Raw genomic sequence first — 24229 nt, forward strand, 5'->3', positions numbered from 1 at the left:
CCCCTGGGTAGAGTGTGTGGCATCACAGCTCATAGCAACCTCCACCTCCTGGGCTCAAGCGAGTCTCCTGCCTCCGCCTCCCAAGTAGCTGGGACCACAGGCACCTGCCACAATGCCTGGCTGTTTTGGGGTTGCAGCCATCGTTGTTTGGTGGGCCCAGGCTGGATTCGAACCCGCCACCTTAGGTGTATGTGGCTGGTGCCTTAGCCACTTGAGCCACAGGTGCTGAGCCTGTGCATTCTTCCACTAAAGTGTTCTTAGCTTCTGGATTAGGTAGGCCAGGCCAGTGATGCCCAGGCTTATCAGGAGATAGGCATAAATTCTTTTTTTTTTTTTTTTTTTTTTTTGAGCCAGAGTCTCACTTCATTGCCCTTGGTAGTGTCGTGGCCTCATAGCTCACAGCAACCTCAAACTCCTGGGCCTAACCACTTGTCTTGCCTCAGCCTCCCAAGTAACTGGGACTACATGTGCCCACCACAATACCTGGCTGTTTTTAGAGAGGAGGTCTTGCTCAGGCAATCCACCCACCTTGGCGTGAGCCACTGTACCCACCTGATGTAAATTCTTAACTTGCCTGAGAGGCAGGAGGCGGAGAGAACACAGGTAAAGTCAGTTCTGGTGCAAACGTGTAGGATGTATTTCCCTGCCCCACCCACCTCTTACATGTGGTATTGATGTGAGTCTGTGATTTCACCTGAGCCTCAGTTTCCTCTGAGTTGTTGCAAGCATTAATATGAAATTGATTTATGCTGGCTCGGCGCCTGTAGCTTAAGCAGCTAAGGTGCCAGCCACATACACCTGAGCTGGTGGGTTTGAATCTAGCCCAGGCCCGCCAAAAAACAATGTCGCCTGCAATCAAACAATAGCTAGGCATTGTGGCAGGCACCTGTAGTCCCAGCTACTTGGGAGGTGGAGGCAGGAGAATTGCTTGAGCCCAGGAGTTGGAGGTTGCTGTGAGCTCTGTTGCCATGGCACTCTACCCAGGGTGATAGCTTGTACTCTGTCTCAAAAAAAAAAAAAATTGATCTATGCCTTGTACATTGAAGAAGGTGCTAAGGGGAGGAGCGCACAAGACAAGGTTTCTATTAGAGCATAGTATTCTAATAAATCCCACTTGTTCCTTCCCTGTGGTGTCCCAGTGCTTCTAATGTAGGGTGGGGAGCCAGGACTCGGTCTTGATCGTATCTGTGGTTAGATAGAACAGGATATAGGCCCCAGGGGTTTTCAGTTATGTGAGGTGTGAATTATATCTTACAAATACAGTTCTCTCTCCTCATGTTCTTTCCTCTTAGAAATCACTTCCATGCGATATATGCAAAGATGTTATCACAGCAGCTGGCAACATGCTGAAGGACAATGCCACCGAGGTGAGTCCCTATGAATAGAGACCGTGTATGAGCCATGGGGATGAACACTAGTTCCTGGAGCTCTGGGGGTCTAAAGCGGAGTGGCATAGGCCCGGAGGCAACAAATGTCTTCAGTAAAGGGCCAAGGAGAAAATATTTTAGGCCTTTTGACCCATACACTGTCTCTGCCACAGTTCCTTTTTAAATAAGCATTGAAAATGTAAAGATCATTCTTAGTTCTGGACTGTACAAAAATAGACTGAAGGACCTTTTCTGCTGACTGCTGGACTAAGTGTTAAATGCCCAAAGTTGATGGGGATGTTACAGTGCATGCCACTAACATCGAGGTCCACTTTGGCTATCTCTTTTCAGAATCCCTTGTGCCTGTAGGACTGCAGATCAGATCAAAGTCAGCCTTTTTTTTTTTTTCTTGATAAAACTGTAAGGATCTTTGTTTTGTATTTTCTTGTCAGTTTTTGCTTGATTGATCTGATTGAGCTATGGGCAACTGCTAGCCCTCTACCATGTCCTTTTCCCTGAAGCCTGGCTATTTCCAGACTTGCCTTTTTTTTTTTTTAAGAGACAGAGTCTTTGTCGCCCTCAGTAGGGTGCTGTGGCATCACAGCTCACAGCAACCTCTAGCTCTTGGGCTTAGGTGATTCTCTTGCCTCAGCTTCCCAAGTAGGTGGGACTATAGGCGCCCACTACAATGCTTGGCTATTTTTTTGTTGTTGCAGTTTGGCCGGGCCAGGTTTGAACCCGCCACCTTCGGTATATGGGGCTGGTGCCCTACTCTCTGAGCCACAGGTGTCGCCCTCCAGACTTGCCTTTTTTGGGAGTCATAGAAGGACTGCCTGTTGGCAGGGAGGAAGGCAGTCCTGATTTTGACCCTTGCCACCTGTCCTCTCATAGCAGGAGATCCTTATGTACTTGGAGAAGACCTGTGACTGGCTTCCTAAGCCGAACATGTCTGCCTCGTGCAAGGAAATAGTTGACTCCTACCTCCCTGTAATCCTGGACATGATTAAAGGACAGATGGTGAGTGGTGAAGAATGGGCTCGTCCTTCAAGCTGCTGCTGAGGCCTGGGAGTGATTAACATCAAAAATCTGTTCATAGCTTGGAATTCTGCAACAGTTCACTATAATTTTGATGTCCAAAATAGTTTTGGCACAGCAGGCCACTTAGCTTATAATTTGTTGGGGCTGGTGGGGGGTGTGGAACATGGGGATTGGGAGGGTTGCTGAAGGAAAAACCACCCCATAGGCTTGGTGCCCGTAGCACATCGGTTATGGTGCCAGGCACATACACTGGGGCTGGTGGGTTCAAACCCAGCCCAGGCCAGCTAAACAACAATGACAACTGCAACAACAAAAACAACAAAAAATAGTCGGGCGTTGTGGTGGGTGAGTGTAGTCCCAGCTACTTGGGAGGCTGAGGTAAGAGAATCGCTTAAGCCCAAGACTTGGAGGTTGCTGTGAGCTGTGATGCCACAGCACTCTACCGAGGGTGACAGAATGAGACTCTGTCTCAAAAAATATTGCAGTTGTTGTTGTTTAGGTGGCTTGGGCTGGGTTTGAACCCACCACCCTCAGTGTATGTGGCTGGCGCCATAACCACTATGTTCTTCGGGCACCCAGCCAGTTTAACTGACACTTTGAGCAAACAAATAATTTCACTTCTGTGAGTTAATTTCTGTGAATTTATAGTTGAGCATGGGAATGTACTTGGGGACTCAGCTACAAGGATATGCTCATCTTTCATTCAGCAAGTATATGTTGTACACAAACCACATTCCAGAGACTGGGTTTTCAACAACAAACAAGGAGCTAGATTTGTGGAATCTAAAACGGCTCTGAAAAGGTGAGGTATTTATGAAGCTGAAAAGGGCCAGAGGGGCAGAACTGTCTCTAGACAAAATGCAGGGCCTTCTAGGCCATGGTTAGGGATTATAAGTACAGCAGGAAGCCCTTGGAGCTTTTTTTTTTTTTTTTTTGCAGTTTTTGGCTGGGGCTGGGTTTAACCCCTCCACCTCTGGCATATGGGGCTGGCTGGCACCCTAGCCCTACTCCTTGGAGCTTTTTGAGGAGGAGTGGCATGACCATAGGTACATTATTCAAAAGGTTTGGTCTAGGTCCCATTGATGGGGAGCAGTTGCAGGAGCAGAAGCTGGCAGGACCCTTGGGGCTCCTTGCCTTTGTGAGTGAGATGTGTTAAGGCTGGGGGGATGGCAGATTCAAATTCTGTTTTGGAGAATAAATGGACTGGACTTGGTCTTTGCAGAGATGTACAGGAAAGGGAAGAGTTCTGAGTGTCTTCCAGGTTTCTGGGAACATGGTGTTATTTGCTTAAATGGAGACAGAGGAGGAGCAGGTTAGATAGGGTAGAATCAAGTCAGTTTCAGGTTCTCTGTGATGTGTATATGAGTCAAGATATGCGAAGAAAAGTTGGGAGCTGCCGGCATGTGGAAGGTATTTAAAACTGGGGGGTTGTGTTAGCTTGTTTGGGGGAAGTGGCTCAGAATTGCTAACCTTCTCCCTCCAGCCAAAAGCTCATTTTCCTTTAAAGAGGAGCTGCTAATGAGCAGAGAGAGCATTTAGGAAGCTGAACAGGACAATTTAGGAAGTTTAGAGGCTGCTGTGTAGTTAGGTACTTGGATTGTAATTTTGGTACATTCAGTTATATTGAGAGTTTGACCACAGACAACAAAGTTTCATATTTCTTTTTTTTTTTTTTGAGACAGTGTCTCACTTTATTGTCCTCAGTAGAGTGTGGTGGCATCACAGCTTACAGCAATCTCCAACTCCAAACTTTATGTTTCTTTTTGAGGGATTTAAAGAGACTAATTTAAAGGCACCAAGTGGCTTTTTTTTTTTTTTTTTTGAGACAGAGTCTCACTTGGTCACCCTTGGTAGAGTGCCATGGCATCTTAGCTCACAGCAACCTCAAACTCTTGGGTTCCAGTGATCCTTTTGCTTCAGCCTCCCAAGTAGCTGCGACTACAGGCGCCCGCCACAACTCCCAACTGTTTTTAGAGACAGGGTCTCATTTTTGCTCAGGCTGGTCTTGAACTTGTGAGCTCATGCAGTTCACCTATCTCAGCCTCCCAGGATTACGGGGAGTAAATGCTGGGATTACAGGCATGAGCCACCGCGCCCAGCCCATGGCTTGTTTTTATTTTCCTTTTGGAGAGGATTCTCAGTTGGAGTTCTTTCCCACCAGAGCCGTCCTGGGGAGGTGTGTTCTGCTCTCAACCTCTGTGAGTCTCTTCAGAAGCACTTGGCAGAGCTGAATCACAAGAAGCAACTCGAGTCTAATAAGATCCCAGAACTGGACATGACTGAGGTGGTGGCTCCCTTCATGGCCAACATCCCTCTCCTGCTCTACCCTCAGGATGGCCCCAACAGCAAGCCCCAGCCAAAGGTAAGGCAGCAGGCCCCACCTTTGAGGGCCCAATTTTTGGTTGCATTGGAAGTGAGCTATGAAAGGGATTGTGTATGTGCCTGTTTCTTAAATGGAGAACTATCCTTTTGTTTGACTTACCAGTTAAATGAGTCAGCCTTCAAATGGTTGTACCATAGAACTTGTAAATAATGCAATATTTTAAAATGCAATGATTTTTCTCTTTTATATAGTACTATTACTGTGATAAACACTCAGTTGATTTTAAGCCTGTCAATAATTTTAGAGCCTTTAAAAAGCACATTAGGAACTATATATATAGCAAGTCCCCTTGTGCTGTGGCCATGAGCCTTGAGGACATTTCTAGGAATCTGAATCATCTTGGTTGCAGTGTTGCCAGCCTAAATGCCCCTTCTCTGCAGGATGATGGGAACGTTTGCCAGGACTGCATTCAGATGGTGACTGACATTCAGAATGCTGTAAGGACCAATTCCACCTTTGTAGAGGCCTTGGTGGAGCATGTCAAGGAGGAGTGTGACCGCCTGGGGCCTGGCATGTCTGACATGGTGAGCCTTATCTCCTAGTGTGTCGGAGGCTGTTCTGAGTCAGGGCTGGCTCTGGAGACAGGAGTGGGGGAACCAAGAAAACATAACCTGTTACTTGCCGTGGTACCATTTTAGGTTCCAGGCTAATGGCTGCAAGGAAGAGGTTGTTCAACTAACACTCCTTTTTTTCCCCAGAAGGCAACTGGAATAGGTAGTGGGGACTTACATACACTTTAATTAATTGAATCTGGATATATAACAAAACTGGGACAAAAGAGTGGAAGGAGGCCACTTTTGTGAAAGTTTTTTCTTTTTTCTCCCAGTCATTATATGTGTTAGAGATACTGGAGAACCTCATAACCCTGTTTTGAAGGCACGGCTGTAGCATGTGAGGCTCACAAGTCCAAGGGTGCTCCCACAGCAAGTGTGGTCAGCAGCCACGGAAGCATGTACACTGGCTTGTGGGACATGCACCTGGAAGCCTCCCCTAGTCCTGTGAACTAAAACTCATTTTCTTGGCCCCTCAGATGGTTTTGCCTCCAGCACTTAATAGCCACACTTGTGAGGTGGATGTGGAAAACCAAAATGCTGATTTTAGTACCTGACAACTTGAAAAAACCCACTGGCTCAGGATTTGGAAGCCAATTATGATAACTCTGTGCTCTGAAATACAGAGCAGCCTTTTCAGAATGAACTATTGTGAGTTTCAAAAAATTCTCCCTGATGACTTGCCCTCTAGGAATGCCCATCAGGTTAACGTTCATTTATTTTGCAAGCCTGGGAATCTTTTAGTTCATTTTTATTGTCTTTGCATATTGCTGTTTTTGTTGGTTTCCCAACTAAGCCCTCTCTTAGGGCTGTAGATTATCTGTATTTTTCTCATGGTAAAAGCATACCAATTATGACCATTCTATGAGGGTGTACTGGAAATACCTAGATTTGTGAAAATACACAGTCAAAAATTAGTGTTAACTCGACTCTACTGGATTTAAACTTTATAATCCTGTCTGAGAATGTGTAAATAATTTGACCAGTAGTCTCCAATTCCTAAGCAGTATTGTTTTTTAGCTATATTCTTACCAAATTGCCACTGAGTAATTGCTGTATGACCTTGGGACAAATTTGGGCCATAAAATATATAGGAGGATGGAATTGTAAGGCCCCTTATTAAAGGCCCCTTAGTAAATATTTTCAAAATATCTTTTATCCACATTTCTCATAAATTATAGAATTAATCAAATTGTCACTTTTATCTTATTAAAACTTACACAGCAATTCTGACATCTCCAGAATTCTACTCTGGAAATTTGCTTGATAGTCATGGTTTTGATGCTGTTGGAAATGGTGGTTTTGGCCCCACCATGCATTGCTGCAGTAATTAATTTAACAATTTGTTTTTCTCTTCCCAGTGCAAGAATTATATCACCCAGTATTCTCAAATTGCTGTCCAAATGATGATGCATATGGTAGGTGGCAGAAGAAACCTCCTGTTAGCATTTTTCTTTGTGCAAATTTTGTCATTTCCAGGCATATTGAAAACTGTGGTTTAGTTTTCCTTTTCAGTTATATGGTACTGGAGTGGGCCAAAGTGAATCCCTCTGGGTAGCAGACTCTCCATTTGTGATCTTAGTACTTCCTCCTGGCCAGGGGGAAAGGGTGAAGCACCTTGATCCCCAGGACTGCCCCCAGGACTTCCTTTCTATGTGAGCATGTCAGATTGCTAGATCTGGCTTTAACCCTGGGAGCTGTAGAAATAGTGTGAAATAGTAAGCCAGACTTGCAGAGATGCTGTGCTGCAGCCTCAGGGGAGGAATATCGCTTCCCAGAGCTGGTTCTGTGCACTGTAGCAGTGTCCGCTATAGCTGGCTGCTGGAGCCCCTAACTCCTGCACTGGCTTTTGATGGATCCAGGTGATAGGGGGGGTGTTCCTTCATTATAGGTGAGGACATCCCTTGTGGGTAATGACCTAACTAGCTCCATGCAGACAGCTGCTGTATAGAGCAGGGTTACTTGAAGCCGCCCTTAAGTTGGGAGCAGGCATGGGCGTCCCTAGATCTAATAGTGGGGCTGAGAGGGGTAGATTCCACCTTCCCTGTATGTCTTTCTGAGTTTCTGAATCCCTTGAAATTGAAACATAGGCTCCAATCCAGGGGTCAGCAAACTATGGCCTGCCACCTGTTTTATAAATATTAAGTGTTTTTGAACACAGTGCTGCTGCCCATTTTGTGTGTAGTTAACAAGTTGCAGCCAAAGATTTGCCTTCTGTCCCTGCTCTAACCACTCAAATAAACTGTCCAGGCACAGCAGGTTATTTGGGATTATTTACATCTTACCTTGTTCTAAAAACAGTTTGCAAAGACAGCTTGCAAAGAAATGGCAACTGAAATAGGTAAAAATAAGCCTGTGATGTGACTCGACCTAGTGAAGTGCTTCCTTGTAGTTAACTTACATATTTTTTTTTTTTTTTTGAAAAAAAACCCCAAACCGGCCCCCTGGGTAGAGTGCCATGGCATTACAGCTCACAGCAACCTCCAACTCCTGGGCTCAAGCGAGTCTCCTGCCTCCGCCTCCCAAGTAGCTGGGACCACAGGCGCCCGCCACAATGCCCGGCTATTTTTTGGTTGCAGCCGTCATTGTTGTTTGGCGGGTCCGGGCTGGGGATTCAAACCCGCCACCTTAGGTGTACGTGGCTGGCGCCTTAGCCGGTTGAGCTATAGGCGCCGAGCCTACATATTTTTTTCATATAAAAGTTATATCGGGTGGTGTCCGTAGCTCAGTGAGTAGGGTGCTGGCTACATAAACCCACGCTGGCGGGTTCTAATCCAGCCCGGGCCAGCTAAGCAACAATGACCACTGCAACAACAAAATAACTGGGCATTGTGGTGGGCGCCTGTAGTCCCAGCTACTTGGGAGGCTGAGGCAAGAGAATCGCTTACACCCAAGAGTTTAAGGTTGCTGTGAGTTGTGAGCCATGGCACTCTACCAAGGGCGACATAGTGAGACTCTGTCTCAAAAAAAAAAAAGTTACATTGCATGGAAATATTTTGAAAATATGGATAATACTTCCCATGTCAAATCATTTGGGGTTTCAAAAAATAATGGGGTTGGCTGGGCGTAGTGGTTCAACGCCTGTAATCCTAGCATTCTGGGAGGCCAAGGGTGAGTGGATTGCTTGAGGTCAGTAGTTTGAGACCAGCCTGAGCAAGAGCAAGACCCCATCTTTACTAAAAATAGAAAAACCGAGGCAAGAGGATCTCTTGAGCCCAGGAGTTTGAGGTTGCAGTGAGCTACAATGACACCATGGCACTCTACCCAGGGCAATGGAGTATAGCTTTGTCTCAAATAACACAAAGCACTGGGGTCATTTTAGGTACTACTTTGCGGTATGCATTTTTTTTTGCCTGAAAATGTATCGATAATTATTCCTGTAGAAATGAGTTTTAAGTAGCTGTATAATCTTAGGTTATAATTTATGGAGCCAGTCCCCTGTGGCGGACTGGCTGTTGTTTCAGGTTTGCCTTTGAGTTGAATATCCTTATAGCCAAATATGTATGCATTTACCCACATTCCTGTCTTTCTCCTTAGTATAGATAACTAAAGCTGTGATTGCTCAAACAAAGCTCAAGACTTTTGATAAATTGTCAAATTGGCCTTCCAGACTGGCGTTGGCCACCTGAGGTAGATTGCTATGAGGCTGAGGCTGTGAAGACTCAATGTCTGATCCTTTACCTCTCGGGGTGTGTTTTATAACAACACACACACCTTTTTGGGGCAGCCCCATGTTTTGTGAGCTGTTCCTCGCTAACCTGCAGGGAGGGCCTTGCAGATCTGGGGGAATTCGGCCACTCAGGATGGAGACAATACAGGAGAATTTTGGGGGGACCTTGCTATACATTGTTTTGAGCATGATTTAGTGTGTTGGATATGGGGACGGCAGTTGCCCTCAAGTGGTCCATCCCTGGAGGGCCAGAGTAGTTTTTAGGTCCCCCTTATTCACCTCATAACCGGAACAAGGTAGGTTGCTAATACCTGACTGCAAGAGCCAGTGCCCTAAATTTCCTGTGACATCCTTACACCTGGTTAACTGCTTGATTATTGTTGTTTTAATTTTTCTTAACTGTTGTGTCCTTTCCTTTCTCTTTATTTTCATCTCCGATTTCCTGTTTTTTGTTCAACAGCAGGATCAGGTATGTGTTGGAATTTGATTGTATTAGTGGTCTGCTGCTTTTCTACTTAACTTCGCTTATTACTACTATATTTTGGTATGGCGTGATTAGCTCTGGCATATACCAGGAATGGTTGCAAAAGGCCGGTTCACTCTCTGTTGATAGGCTCGGGAGAGCTTCTCTGCATCTCCCCCCTATAAATCACCACTTGAGGTATTGGAGAGTCTCATTTCCTCTTCAGGGGGCTACAAAACCAAGCTCACAAAGCCTTGTGCTCTGATCAGAATCAACACATAGCATGCCTGTTGGTAGGCCACAGGGTAATGATGGGAAAACTGAGTGGCCCCAGAGGTGCCGCAGCTTCCTTCAGAATAAGCTAATCACGCAGGCCAGTGGTAAGCCTGACTTCCAGTAGGACGCCACGTGTCTGTCACTGTGTAAATGGGCATTGCATGTCTCTTTATAACCCCAGAAGTGCTTCCGCTGCATGAGCAAATTCTTTGCAAACAGTTGGCAGACTGACTGATCCCTGGCTTTTGGATCCAGAAACAATCTCTTGATTGTGGCTTCTGCCCCTCTGGGTGACAGGGTCCTTTGGGATCCGGAGCCACGTCAGATGGTGTGCTATAGGAACCGAGTCTCCAGTCTATACTTGCTCTGAACTAGTGCCCTCTGAGGGCCATTCTGAACATTGCTCAATATCATACCTATAGGATTGGAGTTAGAGATTTTTTTGAAGGTATTTTGAGGTCTAATGGAAGAGGACTTTGGTTGAAAAATGACTGAATTTTCACCTAGACCTTCTCAAGAAGTTAGAACAAAGCTGATTCTGAAATCAGCCATACACTTCCTGAATCTTGGCATCTTTTTCCTAAAGAGCTTATTGTATATTCAGCCTCATCCTGATTTTTTCCCCCATCCTTAAAATGTGCCAAAGACAAGGTATTTGGGCATATACTTCTCAGACCCTCTTAACCTTATTTTAATTTTAGAGCCTCTCGACATTAAAACACAGTCCCCATCTAGCTCTCTGTCCTTAACAGGTCTCGTTTTTAACAGTCCTGTTCCACTCCTTTAGGGTTTAGTGGTGGGAAGCAAATGCCATCACATCCAGAGGTAGTTGCTTGTTACATCTGATGTACACAGTATACAGAGTTTGTATACTTGTCTTGCTCTTGGCCATCATATAGTAGTCTAGATGTCCACACTAACAAATTCTCTGTGGTTTGGTGTTTAACTGGTGAAAGGGGATCAATCTGGAGACCTTGTGACTTGAAATGGTTCGTCAGTTGGGGTTGGGCTTTCATGTGTACTCTGTACATTTGTGAACATAGAATGTGGTTTTTAAAAAAGCCAGCATTTCCCCTGAATACAATTTAAATGGTCCTGCCACTGAAAGATCTGGTATGGTTTTATTTCAAAAACATTTGATTTTCTGTTTATGGGCCAGTAGTTCCCCCTCTAGAAAGAACATAGCTTCCTTCCTCCTGAGAGGGAGCTGAGAAGAATCTTCTAGAGCAGCAGACCAGCTGTCCTTGCAGGTGCTGAAGGTGCTGGGGGTCTCCTCTCCTCACAGTGGCTCTGCCTGCCGTCCCTTCAGAGCTTTGCACGGCCTCCTCCCCAGATGTAACTGGAACATGTGCTCTGCTCATAAGTCCTATCAGATTGAATCTGGAATCTACCCATCTGGGAGGGAGTCAGCCTTGACACTGGGAGCAGGGTATTCCCTAGCACCCCAGCCTCTGTTTAGAGTGTGGGATAGAGAGGGTGGTGGGTGCAGGTCTCTTTCTGACTGGTTGTTCTGTGTTCTCCTCAGCAACCCCAGGAGATTTGTAGGCTGGTTGGATTCTGTGAGGAGGTGAAGAAAATACCCATGCAGGCTCTGATTCCTGCCAAAGTGGCCGAGAACGTCATCCCTGCTCTGGAACTGGTGGAGCCTGTTAAGGTACCTAGTGTCATTGTGTGCCAGACAGGCTGCACAGTGCCACACCATTCCCTGTTATGTCACATCCTACAAGTCATACTCTTTCTTATTTTAGGTCCCTGCCTGGCTCCTAAAGATCTTTGAGTTTGAGACCGTTATTTTATGGCATTCCCTATACTAATGTATACCCCCATTCACAATTTTTTTAAAAATATTTTATTTCCTCCGTTATAGATCCTAGTCTACATTTTCCCCAGCGTGCTGTTGAAGTGATTTTTCAGTGCCTGCCTTCACTCTGTCTCACATGTACTTTTGGGGTCCTTTCGCACACTATGGTCATAGTACAAACACGAAATTTCCAGAATTCTCTTCCAGAGCTCATGTGGAAGCCTCACTGGGCCTGTTATACCTGTATGTATGTATTTTATTTCCTTAGAACCCCTCACTTGGTGAAGATCCCTCTATTCATTCCATAGTAGATTTGTGTCAGCACTTATGGGTTGGGCAGCGTGTTAGGGGCTGTGATGAACAAATGATGTCCTTGTACTCATGGGCTTGCGTTTTAGTTTTTCAGGGCTCAGGCAGTATGATATCTTAACACGGGGCACACGCATGACACTTTACTTCCAACTGCTGTCTTTGCATATGCAGAGTGTGTGGCCACAGGGATGGCTGAAGTGTCCTGGAGTCTAGGAGGCACTTTCTCCTGCCTCTCTTTCCATAGGGTACCCCTAGGCCCCAGCCTGCGCTGCTATAAAGTAATGTCCAGTGAAAATGAAGAATTACAGCTTGTACTCTAACCACATTTGGCTGCTTAAATTAAAGAAAATGAAAGAAAATTAAAAATTCAATTCCTTGGTTCTACCAACTACATATCATGTGTTCATTAGACACGTGGGCAGTGTCTGCTGTGTTGGACAGCAGAGACAGAATGTTTCCACTTTCACAGAAGGGTCTCTTTAATAGTATTGCTTTATTAAGGTAGGTTCTAGAAAAGTGGTTTCAGGTGCTAGTCTTGGGAAACTCAAACAGTTCCAAACGTGCTTAAAACTCTTCTAAATAGTGGGAAGACTGAATCAAAATTGACTCATATGAAAAAATGATAAAAGAAAAAATAAAAAGGGCAGTACCTGTGGCTCAGTGGATGGGGCATCAGCCCCATCTACTGAGGATGGTAGGTTTGAACCTGCCTTATTTTTTGCAACAAAAAATAGCCAGGTGTTGTGGCGGGTGCCTGTAGTCCCAGTTACTTGGAAGGCTGAGGCAGGAGAATCGCCTAAGCCCAAGAACTGGAGGTTGCTGTAAGCTGTGATGCCACGGCACTTTACTGAGGGTGAAGTAAAACTCTGTCTCTAAAAAATAAAAATAATAAAAAAAATTTAAAAAAAGAAAGAAAAAAAAAAATAGGGCAGTGCCTGTGGCTCAAAGGAGTAGGGCGCCAGCCCCATATACCAGAGATGGTGGGTTCAAACTTGGCCCCAGCCAAAAAAAAGAAAAAAAAAATAGTGGACAGATAATGAATCCTTCATTCTGTTTCTGCTCCTCCATCCACCTCCCTAAAATGAACACAGCATGATGAAATGATTGTAATTGAAAATGTTTAGATACCCGTGTCCTGAAGTATGAATTTTGTTTTTGGTGGCAGTTAGAGAAGGTGGTGATGGTGGAGGACTGGGGAAAGGGATGTATAAAAAACAATAGGGAACTGAACTTGGATATTGGAAGGAAACCATACATCACATTGAGTAGGCACTGAGTGGCCCCATGGGATGATGCTAACCCACCCCAGACTCTGCATCCTTTCTTCTTTAGGGGAGCAAGATCAAGGTGTGCAAGTCCCAGCATTAAAGTACCCCTCTTCTGCCCTTTTCAACAGGAAGACCTGGTCCAGGTGAAGGTTAATGTGTACTGTGAGGTGTGTGAATATGTGATAAAGGAGGTGGTCAAGCTGATTGACAACAACAAGACGGAGGTATGCTGCCCCTTTGCAGAGGAAGGTTCTCCTACCCTGCTGAGCCAGAATGTCCCAGTGGGAGAGTCCAGTGGAACAGGGAGCTTGACTTCTGCTGGTGTTTGACATGAACCTGGGAACATGTATAGCCCATCCTGTAGAATGTAGTTCCCATCGGGGATCCCTCCAGGCAGGAGGTGGGGAGGCCACCTTGCCCTGCTTTGTGACTCTCAACCTCTTGAGGGAGGAAGTAGCATCCCACTGTTGGCTCATTCCCTAGTCTTTTTTTTTTTAGAGACAGAGTCTCACTTTATCACCCTTGGTAGAGTGCTGTGGCATCACAGCTCACAACTATTTCTAATTCCTGGGCTTAGGCAATTCTCTTGCCTCAGTCTCCCCAGTAGCTGGGACTACAGGCACCTGCCACAATGCCAGGCTATTTTTTTAATTGCAGTTTGGCCAGGGCTGGGTTTGAACCCACCACCCTTGGTATATGGAGCTGGCGCCCTACCCACTGAGCCACAGGCACTGCCCCCAATTCCCTAGTCTTTTTTTTTTTTTTTTTTTTTTTGAGACAGAGCCTCAAGCTGTCCCCCTGGGTAGAGTGCCGTGGCATTACAGCTCACAGCAACCTCCAACTCCTGGGCTCAAGCGAGTCTCCTGCCTCAGCCTCCCAAGTAGCTGGGACCACAGGCGCCCGCCACAACGCCCGGCTATTTTCTGGTTGCAGCCGTCATTGTTGTTTTGGCGGGTCCTGGCTGGAGATTCGAACCCGCCACCTTAGGTGTACATGGCTGGCGCCTTAGCCGGTTGAGCTATAGGCGCCGAGCCAATTCCCTAGTCTTGTTTGTATTTCCTCCCATCTTCTCACCTGGTCCTCTCATCATGTTTCAGGAAGAAATAATCCATGCATTGGATAAGGTGTGCTCCAAGTTGCCTATGTCCTGGTCAGCAGAATGCCAGGAGGTGGTGGACACATATGGCAGCTCCATCCTGTCCATTCTCCAGGACACTGGCCCCGAGCTGGTGTGCAGCATGCTCCACCTCTGCTCTAGCACAGGGGTGCCTGCACTGACTGGTGAGCCCAGGGCGTGGTGCTGGTGGGGAGGACAGTGTCCCTCTTTGGTCAGTGGGGGGCGTGGGGTAAGGGAACCCTGCCGGAATTGAGTCCTGTGCCTTCCTGTGTAGCACATGTGACTCAAGTGAAGGATGGTGGCTTCTGTGAAGTGTGCAAGAAGCTGGTTAACTATTTGGATAAAAATCTGGAGAAAAACAGCACCAAGCAAGAGATCCTGGCTGCTCTCGAGAAAGGCTGCAGCTTCCTGCCTGACCCTTACGTGAAGCAGGTACACCCTGGGCTGCTTTAGGCCAGAGTGTCAACCTGTTTGGAGCTTGCAGGGGTGGGGGGAACTCACTGATAGCACCTCTGGAGTAAAGTCTTGAGGGAGGGAAACTAGCTGTTTTTGCCTCTAGGCACGGAGTCAGGTGAGGTTTTGTTAGATGTGATTTGTTGGGCCAAATGGAGTCACTGAGGAGAGATAACCTGAGCTTAGGCCAAATGTGGGTGGGTATCTGGGAAGGGAGGCCCTAGGGCTCAGTGACCTGGGAACGTCAGGGTCTCTCAAAGAAGAGTGTATCCAGGGCCTGTCTCAGCCTTTTGTGCTCCCACTCTGCTTGGATGCACCCAGGCCTGGACCTGTATCCCCCTTCACTTTACAGTGTGACCAGTTTGTGACTGAGTACGAACCTGTTCTGATAGAGGTCCTGGTGGAGGTGATGGACCCTTCCTTTGTGTGCTTGGTAAGCTTCACTGGGCGGAGTCCCCTTGGGCAGCTGTAACCTGGGCGGGGCTGTGTAGACCTGGAAGGGTTGCTCTGAGACTTTTGGCCATGGGGCATTGTTTCTGGGGTGGAGTGTGGAGGGCCAAGAGGCTGGGAGCCAGACCTAGAAGCACTGTTTTTACTTAGCAACCTGGTGTTCTTCTGAAAGAGTTCAGATTCTAGCTGCTTCTGGAAGCTCTTGTTTCAGTGTTGAAAGAGATTAGTTGGGCAGTTCTAATTCTCCCCTTTCTTTTATCTTTTTCTTACCATATAGAAAATTGGAGCCTGCCCCTCAGCCAGGAAGCCCCTTTTGGGAACTGAAAAGTGTGTCTGGGGCCCAAGCTACTGGTGCCAGAATGCGGAGACAGCGGCCCAGTGCAATGTGAGTAGCTCAGCAAGTGGCTCCAGGAGCCTCGTCAGTAGGGCAGCTCTGAGGATCCTGCTTTAACAGGAAGCTCCTTAATTAGCTCTCTACCCTGTTTTTATGCAGGTGAAAACTGAGGCTCAGAGAGTCAGGTGAGGCTTACTTAGGCCTCCCTACAAAGGCAGGGCTAACTGCATGATTGTGTTTAGGGAGTGGAGGGTGGGATTGGTATTTTTTAGTATTTTTTTGCTTCTGCTTTCTTGCTTTTGTCTTTAGTTCCCTTGTGACAGTGTCAGATTTGCACAGGGTCACTCTAGAGATTGCACAAGGTCTGTGGAACTTAATGCCCAGATCCTTGTCCTTTCCCCCGTTGGGGGGCCATGCTTGCCCTGGCTAGAGCCTGGCCTGACTCTTCACTCAAGGCCAAACAGAACTCTTCTGGAATAGCCCCGAGAGTTGGCTGCTGTCCAGCAGCCCTGAGGTGCCGTGGCACTGCCTGGGCAGTGACCAGTTGGATGACCGTGCTGTTTTTCTGGGTAGGACTGTTTGGTCCGGCCCGTTTTTCTTTGCGCAATTTTTTCTTCCTCACTGGGGTTCCTTGTGTCACCATGTTAGGGGATATTGTGTCATTTTGGGGCACTGTAGGGAGGGATAGAGAGCCTCACACCCTGGCCAGTTTCTTCCTCAAGTCTTGGCTGAAGTCCATCTGCACCATTACGCCCCCCATCCCCCCATAGCAGTCAGTGGTGGAACTGGTTTTGCCACTGTCCTGGGTAAATGTGCCCATGGATCCATTTCTCAAAGGCCTAAGCTGTAGGCATGCATCCTAGCCATCGGGTGAAGAGGTTCCACTTTGGGATCTCTGTGCAGTCTACCAGCAGGACACTGGACGCCAGTGTAAGTAGAGGAAGGGCCCTGAGCCATGCTTATGTGTGTGCTCACCTGCGAGACACAACCAGCCTTTGCATCTATCTGCTGCTCTGGACTCTGGAATTCTGGCCACAGCCTTCCTGGTTTTAAATGCAATACTATTCTGGGTCTTCAGTGTCTGGTGCTGTCCAGCAAACTTAAGACAGATAGTGGGTCCTGTTTTTTTGGATGATACACTAATGGGCCACAAATGGAGTTTATCAGAAGCCTAAACCCAGTTTCCTCTCTCCTGCCAGGCTGTTGAGCATTGCAAACGTCATGTGTGGAACTAGAAGGAGTATCTCATCTTGCAGAAACTGCAGCATCTTTTCCTACTTGTGTGTCGAAGAGGGAACACACAGATCTATTTGACTTTGTTATGAAACTAGGACCCGCCCCTGCAGCACCCTGCCGCCTCCTTTTATACCCCCCTTTGTTGCATTGTTGTCTGTGTGAGAGGTGCTAGCCCCTGCTGACAGTGTCGCTGCTTTGGTGTCCTTTATTTCTACTCGATGATGATGATGATGTAATGTGCACTGGAGGTCTTCTAGCCTGCCCTTGCTTGGCACCTCCTAGAGGAGGAAAAGGGGCTCTGGAGCTGGCATGAGCCACGCTTCTTGACAGGAGTCTTGTTCTGAGCCCTGACAGGTACTTGGGCACTAGTGGGCTTGGGTTTCTCAGGCTGCCTCCTACTCTAAAAGAAAGACTTTCTGCCCCTCGTGGGCCTGTAGGCTGCTTTACAAAGCAGCAAAACAAAGGCATTTTTATATGAAAGAGTTAGAAGCTCAGAATCAGGCTTTTTGAATAATGTAATTCTCATTGTAATAGCACAGAGACTTTCAAAGCAGCCGTTGGTGGCTCAGGGGATGTTAGTGAGGCAGAGAGTTTTTGATGTTCTTGGGTCAACCTTAGACTCAACTTTCCTGTGTCTTTCCTGGTGATGGTTTTGGTTCTGTGAGTTTGGGTGGGAAGGAGGACGTCCGCCTGAATGTAACCTGCTAGCTCTCTAGGGGGCTCCAGTGAGCCTGGCTTATGTGTGAGTGTGTGAACATTGGTGACTGCCTTGTGCCTGCTCATGTCCACCCAGCTGCTGAGGCCCTGCTTCAGCTCTGCATCTCTACCCCCATCTCGTAGATGCTCTTTGGGCCTTTCATTTCAAATAAATGTGGATGATAAGCTCCTAAGCCTCTGGCTTCCTAGTAGAGGGTGACAGGGTGAGGGGTCTGTGGGTGTGGGAGTGGATACTGTCTGGGGTCAGGGCTGCTGCATGTTTGGCCACTGAAGCTTTGGTTCTACTTCTGGTTGCCGGGAAACAGCAAGCAAAGCCAGCGAGACATGCAGTTGCTATTAAATGGACTTGATGATTTTTGTTTGTTTTGCACTAAAGTTTCTGTGACTTACAATAAAGTTCTGTTAACCAGATCAGTGTTTGTTTCTGACATTCAGCCAGAAGAGTTCAGTCTTCAATTAGCTCTGAGCCCACGGTCCCCTCAGTACCTAGCAGCCCTGTGACTCATTGGGCTGAGAAAGAAAGCAAAGTAGTAAGGGAAAAAGTCCTCCCTGAGAGGGCAGGCCAGCAATAGGGTAGGAGAGCACCTGAAGGTCGGGCCCTGCCTGTCACCCCCTCCAGCCCCTCACCCCACAGGCCAGCCACACAGGTAGTTTATGAGAGCCAGAGTATATTGCTGATTCCTTGTGTCTTGCTTTTCTTTTTAAACACACCATTCCAGAAACTTTCAGTGAGTACCAGTTAAACAAATCCAGGGGGAAAATATTGAAGGAATAACTTTAAGAAAAGTAACACACACAAATACTCTACATTCAAAACCCAAGGGAACAGCAGTCATTTCTCTTTATAAGCTGGGCACGTTTAGGAAGCCAGTGAAATGGAGAGAGAATGCTTGTTCATTGACATTGACCTTGTGGGGGTGGGGAGGGAAGTATCACTCACTGCCTCCATCTGGACATCTGACAGGAATGGGGCAGAAATGCAGCAGGACTTGGAGTCAACGTGTTGGGCCAGCAGGGGTCAACAGATCTTGCCCTCCTTCCCCTAGGTGCCTGGCTCTCACTGGGGAGGGGGGCAGGTGGTACTTGGATGGAGGGGGGAGGGGAAGAGGGCCTGTTCAGCTTCTTCCAGCTTAGCCTGAGCCAAATTGGTGCTCAGACTCCTGAGCCCCCAGTGACCCTCCTTACCTTGTCCTTAGACGCCTAGCATTTTTGTTTCGTTTTCTTAAAAAAATAACAGATTTTATGAAGGTAGATCAGGTGCTGAATGAGCGTCTGGCAAAAGTGGAATCTGTCCGAGCTGCCCAAGTGGGCTGGGGGTGTTTACCAGGGCCAACCCAAGATCACCCCCCGTGCTCTTGCTCCTGCCCAAGGTGGCAGGATGTGTGCTGCTCACACCAGGGAGGTCTCCCTGTTTAGTCACAGCTCCGTGATCTCTAGGGGGCTCTCCATGATCACATCACGAAGCTTGTGCAGGGGCGTGGATTTGGCGGACTCTGTGCGGGCATTGCGCTCGAAGGCAGTGGCCTCGGCAGCGGTCAGTGTCTCCAGCGAGCGGCCCAGGGCCTTCTGGTCATCCTCAGGCAGGCTGTTGAGATCAGTGGCCAGCAGCGTGCCTGTGCTGCCATGCATGACATGAATCCCATCCGGGCCCTTGAGTTCCACCGGCGGCTTGTGGCGGAAGCGCAGGCTGCCCTGGCCTGGGCTGCGGTCCCCGGGCTCCTCGTCCAGCTCAGTCTGGATCAGCTGCAAGAGGTGGGGATACCTACAAGCTCAGAGCCAAGCCCAAGGAGTGAGCAGGTGGATAGCCCCCGCCATCTGCTCTGTGCCCTCCCTTCCTCCCACAGGGACTCCTGGGCTTCTGCCTCAGCAGGTTTGTCAGCCTCTGACAGTGTTTCTCAAATTGGGTGCAAAGGGAAACCATGGATGGCCGCCTCAGGTGCATGGGCTTCCTGTGGAATCTTTAATTTTCTTTCTTTTTTCGAGACAGAGCCTTGAGCTGTTGCTCTGGGTAGAGTGCTGTGGCATCAGCTCACAGCAACCTCCAACCCCTGGGCTTAAGCGATTCTCTTACATCAGCCTCCCAAGTAGCTAGGACTACAGGCATCTGCCACAATGCCTGGCTATTACTTGGTTGTAATTGTCATTGTTTGGCAGGCCCAGGCTGGATTTGAACCTGCCAGCTCTGGTGTATGTGGCTGGCGCCTTAGCCTCTTGAGCTACAGGCGCGGAGCCATGAAATCTTTAATTTTCTATGTTCACTTTAATGCTCTATGAAAATCAGGTGACACAGCCATGGTATCTGGGGTTATTACCAAGGCGGTCTCAAGCAGAATCAATTCTGTGTCCAGGTAGAAAGTTGTCTACAGAACAAGTTTGAAGGGACACAGAGTGTGGTAGAGACTCAGAAATGGCACGCTTGTGTGGGGCATTTCTATTGTATTTTGGGAATGCAGGCCTAGCTAGAAATCAGTTTTTAGATAAAGTCTAGTAAAGTCTAAAAGTTTTAAAGTATTGACATAATCACTACAGGCACACATATGTAGGCCTATGTGACCCTGACAACAAGTTTGTTAAAGTGACATCACCCCTTAAAAGTATCTTCATGAGGCTCCTTGAATCTGAGAAACACTGCCTCAGAGCCCATCCTATCCCTGTGGAAGGTTCCCACAGATTCCAGAAAGCAGAGGCCGCTGACTTCCTGGATCCCCACCCATTGCTGTCTTTGGCCTGGCTGCTGAACTCCAGAGATGCTGAGAAGGGAGAGACAGTGCACAGCACGCACACCCCCAGGGCTGGGGCACGGCACACAGCACACAGCTCCCGGCCACTTGCCGGCTACCTCGGAGATGGAGGAATGGCAGGAGGAGGCTTTTTGCACCATCCGCTGTGCAAAGAGCTTTTTGAGCTGCAGGTAATCCTCCAGGACCACCTTCAGCAGCGAGCCCTGGGAGAGGGAGAGGGTTAACCCCCCACCGAGGTCCTCTCCAGCCTGTCCCACCCTTTGCTTGCTCCCCGAGGGAGTCAGGGATGCACAGGCCTGGGATCCTAGGGCAGAGGGTCAGAAATAGAGCCTGGTGACAGTGGCCAACCAGAACCCACATGGTCTCATGCTTGAGGCCACTATAGGCTGAGTAGCTCCCTAGCAGCCCCAGAGCCCCAGCCTCTCTTTTGGCTGTGGTGTTCTCACCCAGCAGAGGGTAAGGTCTAGTTGAGCCTGGGGGTGTCCACCTCCCTGTATCCTCTGTAGTGGGGTCCATGTGCAGCCAGAGGTCTGGCTGGGTACAGGAGCCTGCAGGAGGGCTCACCTTGATGGGCCCCTCCCGAATGATCTGGCCCAGCTTAGCAATGTTGTCATACTCCTGGATGGCTGCTCTCAGGTATCGGTCATCATCAGGCTTGACTGCAGCTGGCTCACGCCCAAAAGTTCCCTGGGGAGAGGAGGCAAGAGGTACATACCACACACAGGAGCAGGTTGGTGGGGGAATCCTTGTCCCTCACAAGGGCCTATACATGCCCACCCCCTGCTCCCGCCCTGGCCTGAGCTCACATGGGTGCGGGTGGGGCTGTTCCACAGGTCTGCGATCTCACTCAGGTTCTCTGGCAGGTCGTCCTCATGCTCAGCCTGGGCAGCCAGCTCCAGGTTCCGACAGAAGGGATCCAGCCACACGGGGTTGGCTCTGCCGTTGGGGAGCAGAGTGGAGTGGGGCAGGGAGGGAAGGTGCGAGTAGCAGATGCCCTCCCAGCCTTACCCCTCACTCCTGTCCACTACCCTGGCCACCTGTAGTGCCTTCCATAATATTGGGGGTGCAGGGCCGTGGGAAGGAGACCCCTTGGCATCTGTGGGTGAGTGTTCCCATCCTAGGATCCCAATCCCACTAGAACCAGGGCCGCATGTCAGTCGGGATCAACTTTGGTACAGAGGCCTCATCCTGCTCTGGGTGCCCAAAGTCTATGTACACCTCCTAGAACTTGGGGCTGATCAGGATTGGGGACCTCAGCTCAGCAACCCAGTTTTGGAGCGTAGGGAGAGAAGAGTGGTTAACCCACCAGGGGGCGCCCACGCCCCAGGTGTCAGCCAGTCTGTGCTCCCTCAGTGCTTTTGTGTTTATTTATTTATTTATTTATTTTGAGATAGAGTCTCACGCTCTTGCCCTGGGTTGAGAGCTGTGGTGTCATAGCTCACAGCAACCTCCAACTCTTGGGCTCCTCTTGTCTCAGTTTTTCTATGTTTAGTAGAGATGGGGTCTTGCTCTTGCTCAGGCTGGTCTCAAACCTGTGAGCTAAAGCTATCCACCTGCCTCGGCCTCCCACAGTGCTAGGATTATAGGCGTGAGACACCTCAGCACTTTTGTCCTTCTTCCAGGCTGAGTCAGACTCTGAGACCCCACTCACCCATCAAAGGAGTACTTGTTGGTGTTAGGCATGTCCATGATGTCGATGAAGCCACGATTCCCTGTAGGGAGAAGAGTCAGAGTGTGGAGGGAAGGGGCTCAGCTGGCAGAGGAGCCTGGGCCCAGTCAAGCTGAGCCGCCATGAACCCCTTGTCTTTCCCCATGGCCTTCACCCACCTGCTGAACCAGCCACAATGGCTTTGAGCTTCCTCTTGTGTCTGGAGAGAAGCAGAGAGAAGTGCTGGTGAGGGAGTCTGGGCTGAGCTTGCATCCCAGGGCCAGTGGCCCTGCCTGCCTCATGGCTGTCTAGGAGCAGGTGGTCAGCCCCCAGCTGAGGGTGGGGACAGGGGGACACTCACACGGTCCTGTAATACCAGTTCATGAGGACGAAGAGCATGGCAGCCAGGAAGAGGAGGATGGCCAGGACAATAATTGCCATCTGTGGAGAACAGGGCTGGGCATAAGCCTAAGTGACAGGGAGGGCAGTAAGGGGCTGTGGGTGGGGCCGCTGGGGTACCTGCAGGGCAGACATGTCATCGGGCAGGCGGACAGAGATGGCGGGCTGCACGTCCAGGACGTTGTAGTTGCGGAAAAGATTCCGCAGCTGTTCCTTGTTCTCATCAATCATCTGGATCACCCTGGGTGGGAGGCAGGGGCTTCAGCTCCCATCCTCAGCCCTTCCATGAGAGCCATTCCCTAGGACAGTCTGCTCTGCTGCTGCCTCCAGCTCTGAGTTCACCACCCCTAAGCTGCACAAGATCAAAGCCCATCTGGCCAGGACCACTTCACATCTTATAGGACTCGCACCTTCATGTGGCATCCTGTTGGATCCTGATGGTATCAGGATAGGGGGAATGCCCCCACTTTACAGATGGGGGGAGTAAGGCTCAGAGGAACAGAGCTCTGCTTGCACTCCCAAACTCTATTCTTGCCACTGGCCCTGGGAGACAGCCCCATAGAGTGCGTCAGATCAGATGGTGTTGTCTGTGCCTCCTTTGGTGGGTCACATCCCTCAACTCCAGGGCAGGGAGGTAGATAGTCCCACAGTCCAAGCACAGGCCCCTACTCACCGGTCCACATCCAGGATGCGGTTGGTATCACGGTTCACCACATGGATGAGCAGTTCAGTCTGTGCGAAGTTCACCCGACCCTTCTTGTCCACGTGGAACTAAGTGGGAAGGGGCATTGTGGGGTGTGGCCACCATAGTGTGCCAGGGCAAATGGTGGGATGCCCAGGCCTCTTTTAGGAGCCCTCTTGCCCATCCTGCTAATAGGCCTATTGTTGCTGAGGGCTTGCTGAGGACCAAGCACTGTGACAAATTTTACCCACACTGGGCCAGGACTATTTAATAGCTCCATTTTACAGATTAGAAAACAGAGGCCTAGAGATCTGGGAGAACTTTCTCAAAGCCACACTGCCAGGAAACAACCAAGGGGTCATATATTCTCTTTCATGCCCCTGAAGTTTCTGCAAAGCCCTGTCCCTCCTTGTGGCCCAGTCCCCGCTTCTCCCTCCACTCCCTCATCAGGGTGGGTCCCACAGGGCACCTGCACATCATCAGTGTTGACAATGGCACCAGTGATGTTGGAGAGCAGGCGGATAAACTCTTCCTCAAAGCCACGAACACGGTCCGGGATCTCGTTGATGACAATCTTGACACGCTGGTCATCTCTCAGAATGTAGATGCCAATGATGGCCGTATCATTGTGGCCTGCCAGGTCTCGGGCCACAATATCCACCACAAAGTAGCCAGGGCTATAGGCCATAAAGAGGTCGAAGGTACGCAGGATGCCGTCCACACTACCTGCAGGGAGAGCTCCAGGGTGGGCACGGCTCAGGGATTACCCAGTGCCCCTGAATCCCCTGGGAGGGGCCAAGAACCCTGGGGTAGGCAGGCACACCTCGTGGAGATGGCACAAATGCCCACAGGGCACATCAGGGGGCAGAGGTGACAGATGAGTGGGGAATAGTGCCCATCTGAAGGGGTGGCAGCTCAGGCCTCCGCTCAGCTGGTTATTGCTGCCTGTGCTGCCAGATCTTGCACTTTTTCTAGAGAAATCGAGCATTCTCATTCTTTCTTTTTTGAGCATTCCCATTCTTATGTGAAATCCTTTTATTTTTGGTTTTTTATTTTTATTGGGGGCAGTGGGGGAGGGGAGCCTCCTCCCTGTTGATGGAGGGGCTCACAGTTTCCTCAGCCACTAAGTTTTGGCCCTGCAGGTCTTGCGGGCCGCTGGGTATATTTGGCATGTTCTTATCATTTCAGAGGGCATTGGGTAGTTGTCGGGCATGGCCTTGTTGATAATGATAGAGTACTTGGTGGAGGGGCTCAGTGGGGATGAGCCCAGGCTCATTGGCCCAGGCATCCTCTTTTTTTTTTTTTTTTTTGAGACAGAGTCTC

General features: G+C 48.9%; 2 protein-coding genes across 6 annotated transcripts in view; one reads left to right on the forward strand and one right to left on the reverse strand.

Annotated features, from left to right (window-relative positions):
- The window catches only part of PSAP (prosaposin), a 36251-nt gene extending 19058 nt beyond the window's left edge, over positions 1–17193 (forward strand). Inside the window, exons 3-15 of one of the 5 annotated variants that reach the window (XM_012801356.2) lie at positions 1293–1367; positions 2259–2384; positions 4567–4767; positions 5169–5312; positions 6701–6757; positions 9470–9478; positions 11274–11402; positions 13258–13353; positions 14227–14410; positions 14521–14678; positions 15052–15132; positions 15427–15534; positions 16683–17193. In XM_012801356.2, coding sequence (XP_012656810.1) covers positions 1293–1367; positions 2259–2384; positions 4567–4767; positions 5169–5312; positions 6701–6757; positions 9470–9478; positions 11274–11402; positions 13258–13353; positions 14227–14410; positions 14521–14678; positions 15052–15132; positions 15427–15534; positions 16683–16718 — 1404 coding nt within the window. In that variant the 3' untranslated portion in view covers positions 16719–17193. The remainder of the gene's footprint in view (positions 1–1292; positions 1368–2258; positions 2385–4566; positions 4768–5168; positions 5313–6700; positions 6758–9469; positions 9479–11273; positions 11403–13257; positions 13354–14226; positions 14411–14520; positions 14679–15051; positions 15133–15426; positions 15535–16682) is intronic. The other 4 variants (XM_023509479.1, XM_023509480.1, XM_003783582.3 and 1 more) reach the window with 4 other exon arrangements.
- A 967-nt stretch (positions 17194–18160) lies between these two features.
- The window catches only part of LOC100944044 (cadherin-23), a 31066-nt gene continuing 24997 nt past the window's right edge, over positions 18161–24229 (reverse strand). The window contains exons 19-28 of the mRNA XM_023509483.1: positions 23376–23632; positions 22898–22995; positions 22345–22465; positions 22187–22266; positions 22005–22045; positions 21829–21889; positions 20984–21113; positions 20742–20864; positions 20276–20380; positions 18161–19179 (exon numbers count right to left, since the gene is read on the reverse strand). Coding sequence (XP_023365251.1) covers positions 18853–19179; positions 20276–20380; positions 20742–20864; positions 20984–21113; positions 21829–21889; positions 22005–22045; positions 22187–22266; positions 22345–22465; positions 22898–22995; positions 23376–23632 — 1343 coding nt within the window. The 3' untranslated portion in view covers positions 18161–18852. The remainder of the gene's footprint in view (positions 19180–20275; positions 20381–20741; positions 20865–20983; positions 21114–21828; positions 21890–22004; positions 22046–22186; positions 22267–22344; positions 22466–22897; positions 22996–23375; positions 23633–24229) is intronic.

This window comes from Otolemur garnettii, unplaced genomic scaffold, assembly GCF_000181295.1.
Source record: "Otolemur garnettii isolate 467f Iridium unplaced genomic scaffold, OtoGar3 scaffold00008, whole genome shotgun sequence".
Classification (NCBI taxonomy): Eukaryota; Metazoa; Chordata; class Mammalia; order Primates; family Galagidae; genus Otolemur; species Otolemur garnettii.